At 43.5% G+C, this 18,117-nt stretch overlaps 1 protein-coding gene across 1 annotated transcript in view; it reads right to left on the bottom strand.

The window, feature by feature from the left end:
• The window catches only part of ptprfa (protein tyrosine phosphatase receptor type Fa), a gene marked incomplete at its 3' end in the record, with an annotated part of 262,786 nt that overhangs the window by 52,605 nt on the left and 192,064 nt on the right, over positions 1 to 18,117 (bottom strand). The window contains exons 16-17 of the mRNA XM_084308488.1: positions 17,486 to 17,742; positions 10,725 to 10,806 (exon numbers count right to left, since the gene is read on the bottom strand). Of these exons, the coding sequence (XP_084164614.1) occupies positions 10,725 to 10,806; positions 17,486 to 17,742 (339 nt within the window). The remainder of the gene's footprint in view (positions 1 to 10,724; positions 10,807 to 17,485; positions 17,743 to 18,117) is intronic.

Raw genomic sequence — 18,117 nt, 5'->3', positions numbered from 1 at the left:
ATTAAAATGCTGTGTGTGTGTGTGTGTGTGTGTGTGTGTGTGTGTGTGTGTGTGTATGTGTGTGTGAAAAAGAAAGAGAGAATTGATGTACTGGTGTGTGAGCCTGCACATACGTGTGTGTATTATACTGTATGCATGTGTGTTTGTGCGTGTGTGTGTGTAATGCATATAAGTACTGTATCTATGTACATATGTCCTGTGTGTCTGCACTGCAGACATGCATGTACATGTAATGCTTTTATGTGTTTATGTACAGTTTGTTTACTTTATGATCACCAGAGCTGCGTATCTGGGCTATACATTAAATAGACTTTGAGTTCTAAACTGTTTCACCTCCAAATTAATTAGCAGTGTTTGTTAACATGTGCTGTATGAATGAAAAAAAGTTACTCCATACCAGGGCAGAACCGGAAAAGCAGATTGCAGAATGGGTACAGTACAGTACAGCTCAATACACACAATTGTTAAGGGGATGCAGACCAGAGAAAGACTTTCGTTTTGTTTACATCAGGGTCCCCCATTTTCAATTCACAATGAATTGTAAGTAAGGGTGCAATTAGCACCGTGCAATCCATTCTTTGTGGATCCCGCCCAGTCTAAAAGCCCTGTCATGCTGCTCCTTACACCTGGACCAAAAATGGTTGAACGGACCGACCAAGTGGCCAACTGAGTGACTGACATTGCCATCGTTAGAGCCCTGCGTTCTTGCTAGCATTCTTGCATCTCTCTTCATAAAGAACTAGACATTTGCTGTGGGTGACTGACAGCAGGTATATCCCCAAACGTCCCGAAATCTAAATCTACCTTTTGACCACGCCCCTAATTAGAGCCATTGAGGAGTTGTTCATTTTTTATTTTATGAGAATAGTGCCACCATGAGGCCAGATGACTTGATGAGGCAACTTGACAGGCCTCCTTGCTCTTGTAAGCTTAACATATTTGTCAAGTTTAGTGGAAATCAGACAGTGCATTCACAAGTGACCAATCACTCCCACTTTACCATGCGTTTTTCCTAGATTTGATTGGATCTGGTGGTCACATGGTTTGGCCTATCAATTATCTAAATTACACATTTAACTTAAGCGCTAGCCATATTTTCATAAAATTCGCCTTAACACATTCCCTGCCATAACTTATATCCATCAATATAGCCAGTCTACCACCACTGTAAGCCTATGGAGATGTTCACCTTCTTTGCAGGGCTATAACTTTTTTAATTGTATTGCTAAATTGACATTACTATGGCCCATTCAACATCGATTATCTATCGTTCAGGATGTAGGAACGTTATACTTTTTCATTCAAACATTCATACAAAAATACCTTCTAGAATATAAGTATGTTTTTATCGTTTTCTGCAGTAATTCCTAGAACGTGAGTTATAGGCCTAAACGCATATAGATTATCGATTGCCGTTTATTCCCAATACACGCTATATTAAAAAATTCAACTGTATATGATCCTATACGTTATCCGTCATCATGCGCAGAGGAAAGGGGGGGGGGTCGTTTATAATTCCATGATCGTCAGTAAATGCTTTATGTAGTATGGGTGATATATTGATCAGATCGGTTTGCAGTGAAATGAATAAACAATTGGGCTGAAAATAACGTTAGCGTCCTCTTACCGTGCGCCAAAGAGACTGGCGGTGAAATATCCCAAGTATAGGACGTTGACAGTGGCGGCCGGTGTGAACTACATTTGGGTGCCGCGGGCATCTGACCAAGCTGACCAAGCGAATACTGACTCATAACGTTACCAACGTTAAGTCGAGTTAATTGATTCATACTACACTAGTACACGTATGATCATCAATCCAATAATGAACACATATATATAGGCCTATCTTGTCATTTTAAACAAGTTACCATTCATTCATTCAGCCATTATGCAATACCCACAGCGAAATTAACTCGCTGTTTAGTTGAAACGTGGTCCAGCCGGAGGGCTTGATAAAGTGTATAATGTCCACTGTCCCACAGTCCCAGACTGTTGTTGTCGATGTATATCCACTGTCCAGAGTGACTGCATCACAACACAACAGCATCGAGTAACTAACTAACTAACTTCCTAACCAGAAACTGGCATCGGCCAATCAGAGAGAGCGTCTCCGAGAAATACGGCTACGGAAAATACTGGCGTCGGCCAATCAGAGAGCGTCTCCGAGAAATGCGGCTACGGAAAGTCTCGACGCTGCTTGCTTAGATGATAATAGATCGCTTGGAAAAGCGCCCGGCTTCCATCATAATACATCATATTTCAACGCACAGCGCGTTACGCACTGATTGGCTGCGACGGATACAGCGATGAAACCAGTGCACGCCCACTGTAAGCGCTATTGCGTCTAGCCCGAGAGAAATGCGGCTACGGAAAGAATAGACGCCTATTGCGTCTAGCCTGAGAGAAATGCGGCTACGGAAAGGAGTCACTTCCTGTTAATGAAAAAAATTATTTATATTTGATATATTAACGTTATATTGTGCATTGGAAACACAAACATACTTAAAATGAGTAAATATTATTCATTTTAAACATGTTTATTTTATTTATAGGGCCCAAAAGAAAAAAAAAGAAAAAATTAATTTCTTCTTCTTCTTCTCTTTTAACCAGGGAGGGCGGCGCTCTAGCGCCCCTATCGGCCAGCCGCCACTGGACGTTGATCGCCTAGGTCCATTTCCGATTTGTATGTCGCAATAAACGCCGAAATCATATTGATTATTAAGTTTATAAAGCGATCCATTATGTACATTGTGTCTGTCGGGAGCCTTGCGACAATGTCTGACGGCCGGATGGATTTAATCGACGCACACCTCCCACTTCCTGTTGTTCGCGTGTAACTCGCCCGACCATCCACCAGGCGGCGGTATTGAGCCGCCGTTGTATTGAGCCATAGGGTCCAGCTGCAGCACCGGAGGTGTATATATGAATTATGAATGCCATGGCGAAAAAATTTAATATTGATCTCAATATCGCTGTACAGCGTGGTCTGGCGGTCAAAGCATGGCGGGAAATAACGTGTTACAGCGTGAATGGCGGTGGATGTGTTAAAGTACATACCCAAGTAAATGGAAGATTCCTTCACTTCTACGAGGTCCATTTGCATGTTCCTGGTATCTAGGGACATCTATGGACCACAGGGAATGTATTCCCAGTGTCAGGAATATTGTGCACTTTGGACTATTTGCACTATTTAGCACTTTGGGATCCCAGCGAACAAAAAGTGCATTACAAATTCAATCTATTATTATTATTATTATTATTATTATTATTATTATTATTATTATTATTATTATTATTATTATTATTATTATTATTATTATTATTATTATTATTATTATTATTATTATTATTATTATTATTATTATTATTATTATTATTATTATTATTATTATTGTGTCTGTTACTATGCTTGAGTAAATTGTAATGAACCAAAGGAGAATATAAATTATTATTATTATTAGTTTTATTCCCATCTTTGACGATGAATAACACCATGCTAACATGAATGAAAAAACATTGACCAGCAAATGAATAAAGGGTAGATGATTTACAGTTTTTTTTGTAGATACAGTACAACATTTTGCCATCCGGACACATGCAATTTGAAATATGAATATAGAATATAGAATATCAGGCCTATAAATTACCTTATTATGGCCAAGTCATAAATCTATGGATTGGCCCAAATTTCCTCTTTCCAATGGCATAGATACATCTGGATTTAGTACCACTGGGCGCCTGTTACAGGGCAGCAAAGACCGTGAATTAAATATACTGTAAGTACAGTTACTTTTATATAATGTCCATAGCTCCGCCATTTTTCACCAGATTGAGACGCCCTGTCAGTGGCGATTGGTGGTACTAAATCCAGATTTACCGGAAAGAGGAGATTTGTCCCAATCCGTAGATGTGTGACTTGGCCATAATAAGGTAATTTATAGGCGTTATATTCTATATTCATATTTCAAATTGCATGTGTCCGGATGGCAAAATTCAAAATTCAGCACTGCAAAACCCCCTGTAAATCATCTGCCCTTTATTAATTAGATTTTTTGTACACTTGGTCTCAAGAAGGTGCTGAATGAGCTCAGTGGCAATTGCTCATGTCTGGTCATGGTGTTATTCACCGTCAATATATTTTAATAAAAAAAAAAACTCAAGCCTAGTAACAGATACAGTATTTCTGACACTAGGAATACATTCCCTGAGATCCATAGATGTCCCTAGATACCAAGGACATGCAAATTCTTTGAAAATATGGCTAGGGCTTAAGATGTTGAGGTTAAAGATGTTTGAACCCGGGGGCGCTCCAGTAGCACACCACATAGTGCGCTGAGTCGCGAAGCGGTCGCCCCGGGTTCGATTCCCCGACCCGGCGGCTAGTCTGCCGCATGTCTTCCCCTCTTCTCCCGTTTCACCCCTCTTTCTCCTCTACCGGTCCTGCGTGGCCAAAAGGTCCTTGTTGACCACAAAAAGCTGCAAACGCTATAGATAAAATCTAAAAAAAAAAAGAAAGATGTTTGAACCCAGATTCCACACAGCAAGTTTGGTGAGAATCAGGTGAACAGGCTCGGGAGAGTAGGGAAACAATTTTAAATGGTCAAAATTCCAATATGGCGAATTGCATAGGTTTTTACAGCAAGTTTGTTGTCCATTAGTGTCTCTTTCACGACTAACAGATCAGGAGATACACTCATTTGAAAACTGAAAAGTTTTGCCTGGTGGTTTTACTAGAGGAAAGGTCATGGGGTCACGACAAGGGTTCTTCCTCGAGGGGTCATGAATATGCACCGTAAAACCAGAAACATCTGTCACCTCAGCATCTCTCTCTACCTCAGCTTTCACTTGTCTAATTTCCATGGTTTTGCTTTCATAGTAGGTATGTGAAATTAATAATATTTCTCTGTGCAAAACATTGGCGCACAGTAAGACGGAGGTGCATTTGATTTGTATTACAGGCTACAGTTGCGCAGAGGAGAATGGAAATGCATGAAAATGCATGGCAGGCCACATTTGTCTAGAGTTTGACACATGTGCACTAGACAAAAGGTCATGGGATCACCAAAGATATCTTGTTCTACCTAGGAGATGATATATATATATATTTTTTAGATACTTTTTTTGGAATTTCTTATTGCTTTCCGGGAGACGAACCCGGGACGGCCGCGTTGCACTGCAGTGCATTACGTGGCAGTGGCGGCCGCCACTGGGGGGCGCTAGGGCGCCCCCCCCCCCCCCCCCCCCCCCCCCGCCCCCCCTGCCCTGGTTATATGAGAGAATAACAAGAAAAATTTTTTTTTAGTTTTTAGTTTTATAGCCCTATAAATAATATAAACATGTTTAAAATGAATAATATTTACTCATTTTAAGTATGTTTGTGTTTCCAATGCACAATATAACGTTAATAAATAAAATAATAAATACTTGTTTTCTTGAACAGGAAGTGACTAACTTTTTTTTTTTTTTGTATTTCTCGGCCCGGGCTAGACGTGATAGCGCTCTGAGTGCGCGTCACTGTGTGATCGCTGTATCCGTAGCAGCCAATCAGTGCGTAACGCGTTGTGCGTTGAAATATGACTATTATGTTGGAATCCGGGCGCGATTTGAAGCGGTCTAGGCACTCAGCGTCAAGAATTTCTGTAGCCGCATTTCGCGGAGACGCTCTCTGATTGGCCGACGCCAGTATTTTTTTCCGTAGCAGCATTTCGCGGAGACGATCTCTGATTGGCCGAATCCACTTTCTAATGTTCCAATTCTAGCTTATTCTAGGTTGGTGGTAGATAGTTGTTGTTGTTGTGAGATGTAGCTGTTTGTCTTAGAGCGTGACTGCAAGTTCTTTAGACGGTTAAGCTTAGGCACTCTTTCAAAGTTGGTTAAGGTTAGAGTTTGTCTTAGAGCATGGCGATAGAACGCCAGGTAGTTTGCAGTCTGTTCGACGCGGAAATGGACAAAGAAATCAAACTACTTGTTGTGTGGTGCTAACTGCTAACAGCTGACAAGCTATATGGCAGTCTGGACAGTGGACTGGATATACATCATCAACAGCGGATTATACACTTTATCAAGAACAGTCTGGGGAGTCGGGACAACAGTGAGTGGTGGACCACGTAAACAGTGAGTTAATTCGGTCTCTCTCTCGCTCTCTCTCTCTCGCTCTCTCTCTCTCTCTCCCCTCTCTCTCTCTCTCTCTCTCTCTCTCTCTCTCTCTCTCTCTCTCTCTCTCTCTCTCTCTCTCTCTCTCTCTCTCTCTCTCTCTCTCTCTCTCTCTCTCTCTCTCTAATTTCGCCGCGGGTAGAGCATAACCACTCAGACAATGAATGGTAACTTGTTTAAAATGACAATATATACAGATGTGTTTCTTATTGAATCGATCTGAGAGAGAGAGAGAGAGAGAGAGAGAGAGAGAGAGAGGGAGAGAGAGAGAGAGGGAGAGAGAGGGAGAGAGAGAGAGAGCGAGAGAGAGGAGAGAGAGAGCTGTGCGTGTTTGTGTTGGGCTATTGGGAAACGTGGTTGCATTTGACTGACTGTGATCATATATTGATCGATGGCAATGGTGATAATATTCGCCAATGCGTGCCTTGTACATGTTTGCAAAATGTTTGGTATAGCGCCCCTAGTGGCGAAGCATCCACGAGCCGCCACTGTTACGTGGTGTGCCACTCTGGCGCCCCTGGGAGATGATATTTAAGGATGTAACGGATTGAGGCTTTATTTAACGCTCTCTGGTTTTTTAAAACACTGCACTTTCTTTAGGTGTTTTTCTGCAAATGACAGAATGCTGAAAGAAAAACAAGCAGACTCCACAGAAAGCTTCTGAAGGCAGTGAAATGTGTATATTTATCATAGACAGGAAAGATGCAATGATTTTTTTTATCCACTTTTTCTCCCATTTTAAATTTTTTCTCCCATCCCAATTTTCATATCGTCCAATTCAACCCTCCCCTGTCTTCGAACGTTGTTTCTTGCCTCCCACAAGCCGGCTGCAATGTGGACTAAGTCATACATAGCACGAGTCCCCTCCGATACTCGAGGTAACAGCCGTCGCATCTTTTCACCTGCGCGGCTCGATCTTTCAGCGTCGGGGGTCTGGGCTTTGGAGGGGCCCCGCGCCCGTCGCTTCTTGATTCTACTGCGCAGGCGCACCAACCGACCTGTAGGAGTCGCTGTCCACAACGCCCGATCCCCACCCTTCAGTTTCCCTCCCCGTAATACGGCCAATGTGTATTACTGTGGACGACCAGCTAAACTGAAAGCAATATGGAGAGCGGGGCTCGAACAGGAGGCATCCTGTTCGAGCCTAGTCTCCAGCATTCGTTGCGAGCGCCTTGCCCACTGCGCCACGTAGCCGCCACAGGAAAGATGCAATGCTAAGCATTTTCCTTATATTTAAGTAATTTAGGTGTCATACACAAAGGAAGCAGATGTGAATCTTAAGTACCGGTAACTGTTGTCGACACAGAATCTCAGAAAAGGAATGTTCCTTGCCGGGTTATAATGATAGCAGCACTGTCACAATCTTGTTGTTCTCCTAACTGTGTTGCTGGTTGAGGATCTTTTTTTGTGTTCATGACGAGTTCTGCCTTGGTGCAATGTCCGCTGCTGCCCAGCTGTTGGGTTATCACTAAAAGCTGCAAATTAAAGAATAGCTTCATCCTCGAAAATGGATTGTCATAAACACTTTTTTTTTCATCTCTGGTTAGCGTGATATGTGAGGTCTCTACTGGAGGTAAGGTTAGGTTTAAGGTAAGGTTAGGGTTAAGGTAAGGTTAGGGTTAAGGTATGGTTAGGGTTAAGGTAAGGGATAGGTTTATAAACCTTTTAGGTAAAGATAATGACTTCAATGACAATGAGTTCCAGCATTGCAGCTTACCCCAGGACGCCTATCGCAAAGAGGAGGGGGTTCCCCGACGTTCCTGGCCAAATTCCCAATTAGGTCTCTGACATCAAGGCCACCTAATCATCCCTTCCCCTTAATTGGCTGATATCAATCCCTGTCTCCTGAGCTGTTCAGCCATTGTGTAGTGTGATGTGTGCCTGGTGCCAGTGTATGGCAGCCATTGAGCCTGCGTAGCCCAAGGTTGGGTGCTACCAGTGGTGGTGAAGGAGGCAATTTCGACCCTACATTGTGGGGAGCGCTTTGAGTGTTTAGAAAAGCGCTATATAAATGTAATGAATTATTATTATTATTATTATTATTATTATTATTATTATTATTATTATTATTATTATTATTATTATTATTATTATTATTATTATTATTATTATTATTATTATTATTATTATTATTATTATTATTATTATTATTATTATTATTATTATTATTATTATTATTATTATTATTAGCTTGGCCAATAAGTGACGAGCCAGCTGTTGGCTATTTTTACTTTCATTCTTGGTTGTTGTCCATAGCTAGAGGTTACTATGAGTTATTTAGGAGTTGAATAATGTTGCTAGTAGCAGGCAATATACACTTCAGCTAGGTCCCCTATTCATCATTACACACCTTGTACATTTCACAAAATGCCTTCTTTCTTTTGTCCTACAGAGCTGATTAGCCATGTTTGTGAGCTTCCACACATCAACCACCAGCACCTCCTCCTACTCCTACCACACATCAACCACCAGCTCCTCCTCTCCTCCTACTCCTACCACACATCAACCACCAGCTCCTCCTCTCCTCCTACTCCTACCACACATCAACCACCAGCTCCTCCTCTCCTCCTACTCCTACCACACATCAACCACCAGCACCTCCTCTCCTCCTACTCCAACCACACATCAACCACCACCTCTCCTCCTACTCCAACCACACATCAACCACCACCTCTCCTCCTACTCCAACCACACATCAACCACCACCTCTCCTCCTACTCCAACCACACATCAACCACCAGTGCCTCCTCTCCTCCTACTCCAACCACACATCAACCACCAGCTCCTCCTCTCCTCCTACTCCAACCACACATCAACCACCAGCACCTCCTCTCCTCCTACTCCAACCACACATCAACCACCAGTGCCTCCTCTCCTCCTACCACACATCAACCACCAGCACCTCCTCTCCTCCTACTCCAACCACACATCAACCACCAGCTCCTCCTCTCCTCCTACTCCAACCACACATCAACCACCAGCACCTCCTCTCCTCCTACTCCAACCACACATCAACCACCAGTGCCTCCTCTCCTCCTACCACACATCAACCACCAGCACCTCCTCTCCTCCTACTCCTACCACACATCAACCACCAGCACCTCCTCTCCTCCTACTCCAACCACACATCAACCACCACCTCTCCTCCTACTCCAACCACACATCAACCACCACCTCTCCTCCTACTCCAACCACACATCAACCACCAGTGCCTCCTCTCCTCCTACTCCAACCACACATCAACCACCAGTGCCTCCTCTCCTCCTACTCCAACCACACATCAACCACCAGCTCCTCCTCTCCTCCTACTCCTACCACACATCAACCACCAGCTCCTCCTCCTACTCCAACCACACATCAACTACCAGCACCTCCTCTCCTCCTACTCCAACCACACATCAACCACCAGCACCTCCTCCTACTCCAACCACACATCAACCACCACCTCTCCTCCTACTCCAACCACACATCAACCACCACCTCTCCTCCTACTCCAACCACACATCAACCACCAGTGCCTCCTCTCCTCCTACTCCTACCACACATCAACCACCAGTGCCTCCTCTCCTCCTACTCCAACCACACATCAACCACCTCCTCTCCTCCTACTCCAACCACACATCAACCACCAGCACCTCCTCTCCTCCTACTCCAACCACACATCAACCACCTCCTCTCCTCCTACTCCAACCACACATCAACCACCAGCACCTCCTCCTACTCCAACCACACATCAACCACCAGCACCTCCTCCTACTCCAACCACACATCAACCACCACCTCTCCTCCTACTCCAACCACACATCAACCACCAGTGCCTCCTCTCCTCCTACTCCTACCACACATCAACCACCAGTGCCTCCTCTCCTCCTACTCCAACCACACATCAACCACCTCCTCTCCTCCTACTCCAACCACACATCAACCACCAGCACCTCCTCTCCTCCTACTCCAACCACACATCAACCACCTCCTCTCCTCCTACTCCAACCACACATCAACCACCAGCACCTCCTCTCCTCCTACTCCAACCACACATCAACCACCTCCTCTCCTCCTACTCCAACCACACATCAACCACCAGCACCTCCCCTCCTCCTACCACACACCAACCACCAGCCCCTCCTCCTACAAAATGCCTTCTTTCTTTTGTCCTACAGAGCTGATTAGCCATGTTTGTGAGCTTCCACACATCAACCACCAGCACCTCCTCCTACTCCAACCACACATCAACCACCAGCACCTCCTCCTACTCCAACCACACATTAACCACCAGCACCTCCTCCTACTCCAACCACACATCAACCACCAGTGCCTCCTCTCCTCCTACTCCTACCACACATCAACCACCAGTGCCTCCTCTCCTCCTACTCCTACCACACATCAACCACCAGTGCCTCCTCTCCTCCTACTCCAACCACACATCAACCACCTCCTCTCCTCCTACTCCAACCACACATCAACCACCAGCGCCTCCTCTCCTCCTACTCCAACCACACATCAACCACCAGTGCCTCCTCTCCTCCTACTCCTACCACACATCAACCACCAGTGTCTCCTCCTCTGCTCACCTCATCAATGTCCATGTCCTCTGGTTCGTTCCATCTCCGCAGGTTGGCGGGGGTCATGGGCACCACCACTATGTAGAACCATCTGGAGATAAACACACACAATGGTAGCAGAATGGTAACTGCATATGTTACATAATATGAAACATAATATGTTCACCAAACTCAATATATCATCATCATCATCTTCGTTTTACGTCCCTATTTTCCCACTAAAGTGAGGTTGGACGGGCGATGACTCCACGCCACTGGGCACGGTTTTGTGCCATGTCTACATTTATCTCCAGATCCCTCATATTATTCTCCAATCTCCACACATCCCCTCCACGTCTGCTTTGGTCTCCCTCTTGGCCTCCGCCCATCCACAATCATCTCCTCCACCCCTCTCAACATCTCCCCTTTGTCATTGCCCACGTTTCTGAACCATACAGGAGAACTGATCTCACACATGCGTATTATATCCTTCCTCTGATCTTTACATTTATGTTTCGATTCAACAGTAGCCTACAAATTTCCCGCCACTTCCTCATACTATATTAAAAGTCTACTATTTTGGTGAGCAAAAAATAAACACTTGAAACACAATTAAGTCATTTGCAGCATTTGCATAATTTATTTATTTTCTTGTTAGTTAATTCAAATGTGTGGGTTTGTTTTCTGCCAATGTGAGAGAACTGGGAGTCTGCTGCGGTGCGGCCAGTGTTTCCTTTAAGAGTGTAATCACACTGCTGTCCCAGAGGTGTTAAAATAGTGTTTCCTTTAAGAGTGTAATCACACTGCTGTCCCAGAGGTGTTAAAATAGTGTTTCCTTTAAGAGTGTAATCACACCGCTGTCCCAGAGGTGTTAAAATAGTGTTTCCTTTAAGAGTGTAATCACACTGCTGTCCCAGAGGTGTTAAAATAGTGTTTCCTTTAAGAGTGTAATCACACTGCTGTCCCAGAGGTGTTAAAATAGTGTTTCATTTAAGAGTGTAATCACACTGCTGTCCCAGAGGTGTTAAAATAGTGTTTCCTTTAAGAGTGTAATCACACCGCTGTCCCAGAGGTGTTAAAATAGTGTTTCCTTTAAGAGTGTAATCACACTGCTGTCCCAGAGGTGTTAAAACAGTGTTTCCTTTAAGAGTGTAATCACACCGCTGTCCCAGAGGTGTTAAAATAGTGTTTCCTTTAAGAGTGTAATCACACCGCTGTCCCAGAGGTGTTAAAATAGTGTTTCCTTTAAGAGTGTAATCACACTGCTGTCCCAGAGGTGTTAAAATAGTGTTTCCTTTAAGAGTGTAATCACACCGCTGTCCCAGAGGTGTTAAAATAGTGTTTCCTTTAAGAGTGTAATCACACCGCTGTCCCAGAGGTGTTAAAATAGTGTTTCCTTTAAGAGTGTAATCACACTGCTGTCCCAGAGGTGTTAAAATAGTGTTTCCTTTAAGAGTGTAATCACACCGCTGTCCCAGAGGTGTTAAAGTTGTGTTTCCTTCAGTAGCTATGTCTGTGTATCTTGCAGGAAGCAGACAGCTTGGCCTCTGTGCGTCATCCCAAATTCTCACAAGAAACCAGCTAGAGAAATAAAAACATGGTGTAGCATAGACACACAATATTACACTTTATGAAGAAAGCTCTATGTCACTGGGTCGACAATGGCTCGGGAGGTAGAGCAGTCGTCTGGTAATCGAAGCGAGACACTTAACCCCTAACTGCTCCCGGTGACCAGGTTGGCACCTTGCATGGTCGCCTCCGCCGTCAGTGTGTGAATGTGTGAGTGAATGGGTCAAATGTGAGGAACAAATTGGATAAAAGCGCTATATAAATGCACCATTTACCATTTACCAAATGTTATGTTCCTATGGAGGTACATGTAGTTGTTGGTTGTAGCCTAGGCAGTGGTCTTGTAGTCAGGGTGAGAAGATGGTCACTCTCTTTATATCTTTGTAATAATCACCTAACAAATTCAACACTGCAGCGAACAGGGCGGTTGTAGTAATACTTACGTGGGCAAACAAATTCCAAAATGATCATTAAATCATTTTCCAGTTCGCCTTTTAATACAATCACCATAATAATCACCATTAACTAAGACCCCTCAGTGGCCAACAGTAGAGGTATGTGGCTGCACTAGACAACTCTGAACTGTGAGTGTGTGCATAATTATGTGTAGCCCTCTCTCCACCTGCAACAACACCATACTGTTGCTGTAAATATGAATAATGCTCTTAGTCAACTTGCCTGGTTAAATAAGGATGCTACTATAGATGAAGGGTTGAATTGGCATAACCACATTGACAATGTCTGCAAAAAGTCAATGATGATGCTTGGAATTTTGAGAAAGGTCTGCCCCATGATACATCCCTTTGCCCATCTACACTTGTATTATAGCTTTTTTTTTTATTTCCTTACCTTAACTACTGCAATATAGTCTGGGCTGCAACATATCCATCATATCTTAACAAATTACTCGTCATAATCCAGAAGAGGTTCCTCATGATGATTTCTCACTCTACCAGATATGCGCAAATATTCCCTACTAACAATTGACAAACTAAATACCTTTCAAACATGCTCATTCATATATAAGTTCATTAACAATAGGCAAGATCTTCCTGATACCTTCCATAGTTTCTTCATCTTTTCATCAGAAATGCACTCATATCCAACAAACCATAGTAATAAACTCCACTTACCTTTCTGTCGGACATCTAGCCATCAATTCAACATTAGCTTTAGAGGTCCTAAACTCTGGAACACTCTAAGTTCATCATTGAGGTCAACAACCTCCTTATCTATATCTAAAAAACGATTAAAATCTAATAAAATGTCATCATAAATCATCAACACATTAAGTTACTCCTGTGCATCAGTGTTACATCTACTGAATGGCTGCTTGTTCTTTTTCTTTTTCTCCTCTCCTTTGCCTTCTTGTACTTACATTTATTTTTCTTGTTATTGACTCGTGTCAATCTTCCATGTTTTCGCTATAGTGTCTGCCTTATGTCTCTGATCTCGTTTTGAGTTTATTTTATAGACCATGTTTTCATGTATTTAGTTGATATATGTTTATGGACATTGGGTCTCATTCACCAAGGACTTACGACAAAAAGGGCTTTCTCTTATGGCCATTTGAGCCCTATTCAGGCTGATTTTGGGATTGACCAACCGTTCCAATAAAACATATATAATTAATATTATATTATAATATATTGTCTATATTCATGTCTTGCCCGAAAAGGTCTCAAATGGCTTAAGAGAAAGCCCTTTTTGTCATAAGTCCATTGGTGAATGAGACCCAATGGGATGGGAGTGGAACTTTGTACAAGCCCCTTGGGCTTCGTTCCCGCCTAGCACTGTTTATTTTTATTTTTTAAATAATGTGCTAAATAAATAAACTAAACTAAACTAATGTGTTCTTACATCTTAGTGAACTTGCCTGGTTAAATAAGGATGTATTCTTTTCTTACATCTTAGTCAACTTGCCTGGTTAAATAAGGATGTGTTCTTACATCTTAGTGAACTTGGCTGGTTATCCTCTTAACTGGCACCGACCCGGCCCCGGGACGTTTTGAGGATGATTTGCCTGCCGGCGGAACATGCCACTTTGGCGACCTCTAGCGGCTCGGTGTGCATATTTTTTAATACAATATATAGAATTAAAGCCCTATTTGTTGCCTGTCGATTGCCGTTTCAGTACTATACAAGACTTCAGGCTATGGACCCAGGGTGTTTTATCAGCCATACCAATTTTTCTTGGGAAATATACTTTTGGATATTGCAACTACTACAGAAAAACGTGAGTACACAAGTTCAAGTTCAACTCAAGTTCAGACCTATGTTACTCTATTTCATTAGCACTAAAAGTGAATTCCTTATTGTATCAGAAACTTCAGAATGTTATCTTTCAAAAGAGACCAGGCTCATGCATGTGCTATAAGTATAAAGTATAGTACTTTGTTTTGCAAAAAAAAGTATGCAGTCCTCAAGTTCAAGTAAAAAAAATTGCCACTTTTCTGTGGCCATTTTAAGATGTGTTGTTACATCTTAGTCAACTTGACTGGTTAAATAAGGATGTTATGTATATAGTATACACAATGGCTTTTCGCTGTGCTGAGCAAAGTGCTCCTCTGTGAGCTCAACTAGCTTGAACTTTGGGCACTGCTCTCTGTGAAATTCTGTGCACCGCCAATAGAAACGAAAGGCAGCTAGCCAGGCAGAGGAGGAACTGTCTTGGGCTGTGGAACAGGGACAAATACAGACCTGACTTGAGACTGAATGAATGAATGAATGAATGAATTTATTTACACACACACACACGATACATTACATGTGAGTATCCTCATGTGATAACAATGTCGCAAATTGTGTGCATGTGCCAGGTCTCCCAAGAAGCTATTTAAAGCTTTTGGAGGGAGCCTGAACACAGATACAAACAGAATATAAACAACAAAACAATAAACAAAAAACAAAACAAAACAATTACAGCGTGGGTAGGTTTACACACCTACCTACTAACTGACATATAACAGAGATACATAATACAGACAATTGTATTCCTAAGTTTGTAATTTTGTAAGTTTGTAATGAGAGATATGAATTAAGCAGTTCCTCTTTCAGTGATTTTTTAAAGGTTTTAAAGGTTTTGGTCATTTTTAGATTTTCGTCAAGCTTGTTCCAGATCTGTGGACCCCTGCATGCTATGCTTAGGCTAGCACAATTTAGCCTTCTCCTCTTGCCAAATATAAGATGTTTATTTCTTGTGTTGTGGATGTGCAGTGGTTGGCAGACTGGGACAAGCTCAGACAGTCTGTGATTCATGTTGTTGACAACTTGATACATAATTGATGCGTTTTGATGAATGTTAAATTCAGCGAGCCTCAGGAGACCAAAGCGATGGAACAGAGGCTTTGAGGGCGCTCTAAACCCGGACCATGACAGCACTCGTAGTACCCTCTTTTGTAAGCTTTCTAGTTTCTTGAGATGGCTGGGGTATGTGTTGCACCATATGACATTACAGTAATTAATGAGGGGTTCATACAGGGTTTTGTATAAAGTGAGAAGGGCAGGCAAGGGAAGAAAATGACGTATTTGCAGAATAAGCCAACATATTTGGACAGTTTTGTTTGTAGATATTTTATGTGGCATTTGAAGTTGAGTGACTCATCGATGATGACCCCCAGAAATTTTGTAGACACCACTCTTGACAGCTCCTTTCCATTTATTTTTATGCACATGTGATGTGTGCGCATCCAATTGGAGTGGAAGACAATGAAGTTTGTTTTGCTGAGATTTAGTGATAATTTGTTGCATTTAAACCAGGTGTCCACTTTTTGTAGTTCTGTGTTGAGTAGATCTTGTAGCTCGAGTGGATTTTTATGTGACAGAAACAAATTAGTGTCATCAGCGAATATTACTTTGTGCAGAAGTTCAGATGAGTTGACAAAGTCATTTATATAGAGAATAAATAGTAAAGGCCCTAGAATTGACCCCTGGGGGACCCCATATTTGATGTCCATTTTTATTGATTTGTGATTTTTTATATCGACGTACTGTTGCCTACCATGTAAATAGCTACTGAACCAGTTGAGAGCCAGACCCCTTATGCCATAATGGTGTAGTTTCCCAAGTAGTATAGTGAAGTCAATGGTGTCAAAGGCCTTAGATAAGTCCAAGAAAACGCCCACCCCACAATCACCCTGATCAATGGCATCATGTATTTTTTCTATGAGGTCTAATATTGCCATGTTTGTTGTTCTCTTTTTCCTGAAGCCGTATTGTGAATTGGTGAGTATATCTAGCTTGGTGGTGTATTCGCTTAATCTATTGTACACAACTCTCTCATAAACTTTGGATAGAGCTGGTAACACGGATATTGGACGGTAATTATTAATACTATTTTGTGACTGTGGAACAGGGACAAATACAGACCTGACTTGAGACTGTGGAACAGGGACAAATACAGACCTGACTTGAGACTGTGGAACAGGGACAAATACAGACCTGACTTGAGGCTGTGGAACAGGGACAAATACAGACCTGACTTGAGGCTGTGGAACATGGACAAATACAGACCTGACTTGAGGCTGTGGAACAGGGACAAATACAGACCTGACTTGAGACTGTGGACCAGGGACAAATACAGACCTGACTTGAGACTGTGGAACAGGGACAAATACAGACCTGACTTGAGGCTGTGGACCAGGGACAAATACAGACCTGACTGGGGCTGTGGAACAGGGACAAATACAGACCTGACTTGAGACTGTGGAACAGGGACAAATACAGACCTGACTTGGGCTGTGGAACAGGGACAAATACAGACCTGACTTGAGGCTGTGGAACAGGGACAAATACAGACCTGACTTGGGCTGTGGAACAGGGACAAATACAGACCTGACTTGGGCTGTGGAACAGGGACAAATACAGACCTGACTTGAGGCTGTGGCACAGGGACAAATACAGACCTGACTTGAGACTGTGGAACAGGGACAAATACAGACCTGACTTGAGGCTGTGGAACAGGGACAAATACAGACCTGACTTGGGCTGTGGAACAGGGACAAATACAGACCTGACTTGGGCTGTGGAACAGGGACAAATACAGACCTGACTTGAGACTGTGGAACAGGGACAAATACAGACCTGACTTGGGCTGTGGAACAGGGACAAATACAGACCTGACTTGGGCTGTGGAACAGGGACAAATACAGACCTGACTTGGGCTGTGGAACAGGGACAAATACAGACCTGACTTGGGCTGTGGAACAGGGACAAATACAGACCTGACTTGGGCTGTGGCGGCCACCTTGGGCAGCATGAGGGTGAGTTTGCCCCCCTCCTCCGCGTCGTGCTGGTGATGGAGTGGTTTGGCGGTCAGCAGGTTCGGCGCGGTGCGGATGGACACCTGCTGTTGCAGACCCCCGGCGCTGTTCCCCCGACTCATCAGAACAAAGGAGTAGTCGGTGTCGGGCTGGAGCTGCGTGATCAGCTTCCTCTCCAGGTCGCCCTGCACCTCCACGCTCTGCTGGTTGTACAGGATCTGCAACAGCAGGGGGCGCCACCGTCAACCAACCTCTTGTACCGATGGGACACGTTTTTGATTTGATTGACAAGCTACACGCCTACATCCCATAACCTCCTCGAACTAAACAGTGACAAGACTGAACTACTCCTCATTGGCACCAAATCCACCCTCAGCAAATCCGGACCCATCACACTCACCATTGAAGACTCAACCATCACCCCCTCCCCCCTGGTTCGCAACCTCGGCGTCATCCTGGATCCCACCCTCTCATTTGATCCCCATGTCCGCTCCCATCAAGACCTCATACTTCCATCTCCGCAACAACGCCAAAATCAGACACTGTCTCCCCCCCCCCCCCCCCCCGGCTGCTGAATCCCTCATCCACGCCTT

Source organism: Notolepis coatsorum, assembly GCF_963971535.1.
Source record: "Notolepis coatsorum genome assembly, chromosome: 2".
NCBI lineage: Eukaryota > Metazoa > Chordata > Actinopteri > Aulopiformes > Paralepididae > Notolepis > Notolepis coatsorum.
The sequence above is the reverse complement of the archived record's forward strand: the minus strand, read 5'-3'. Positions and strand labels throughout refer to the sequence as shown.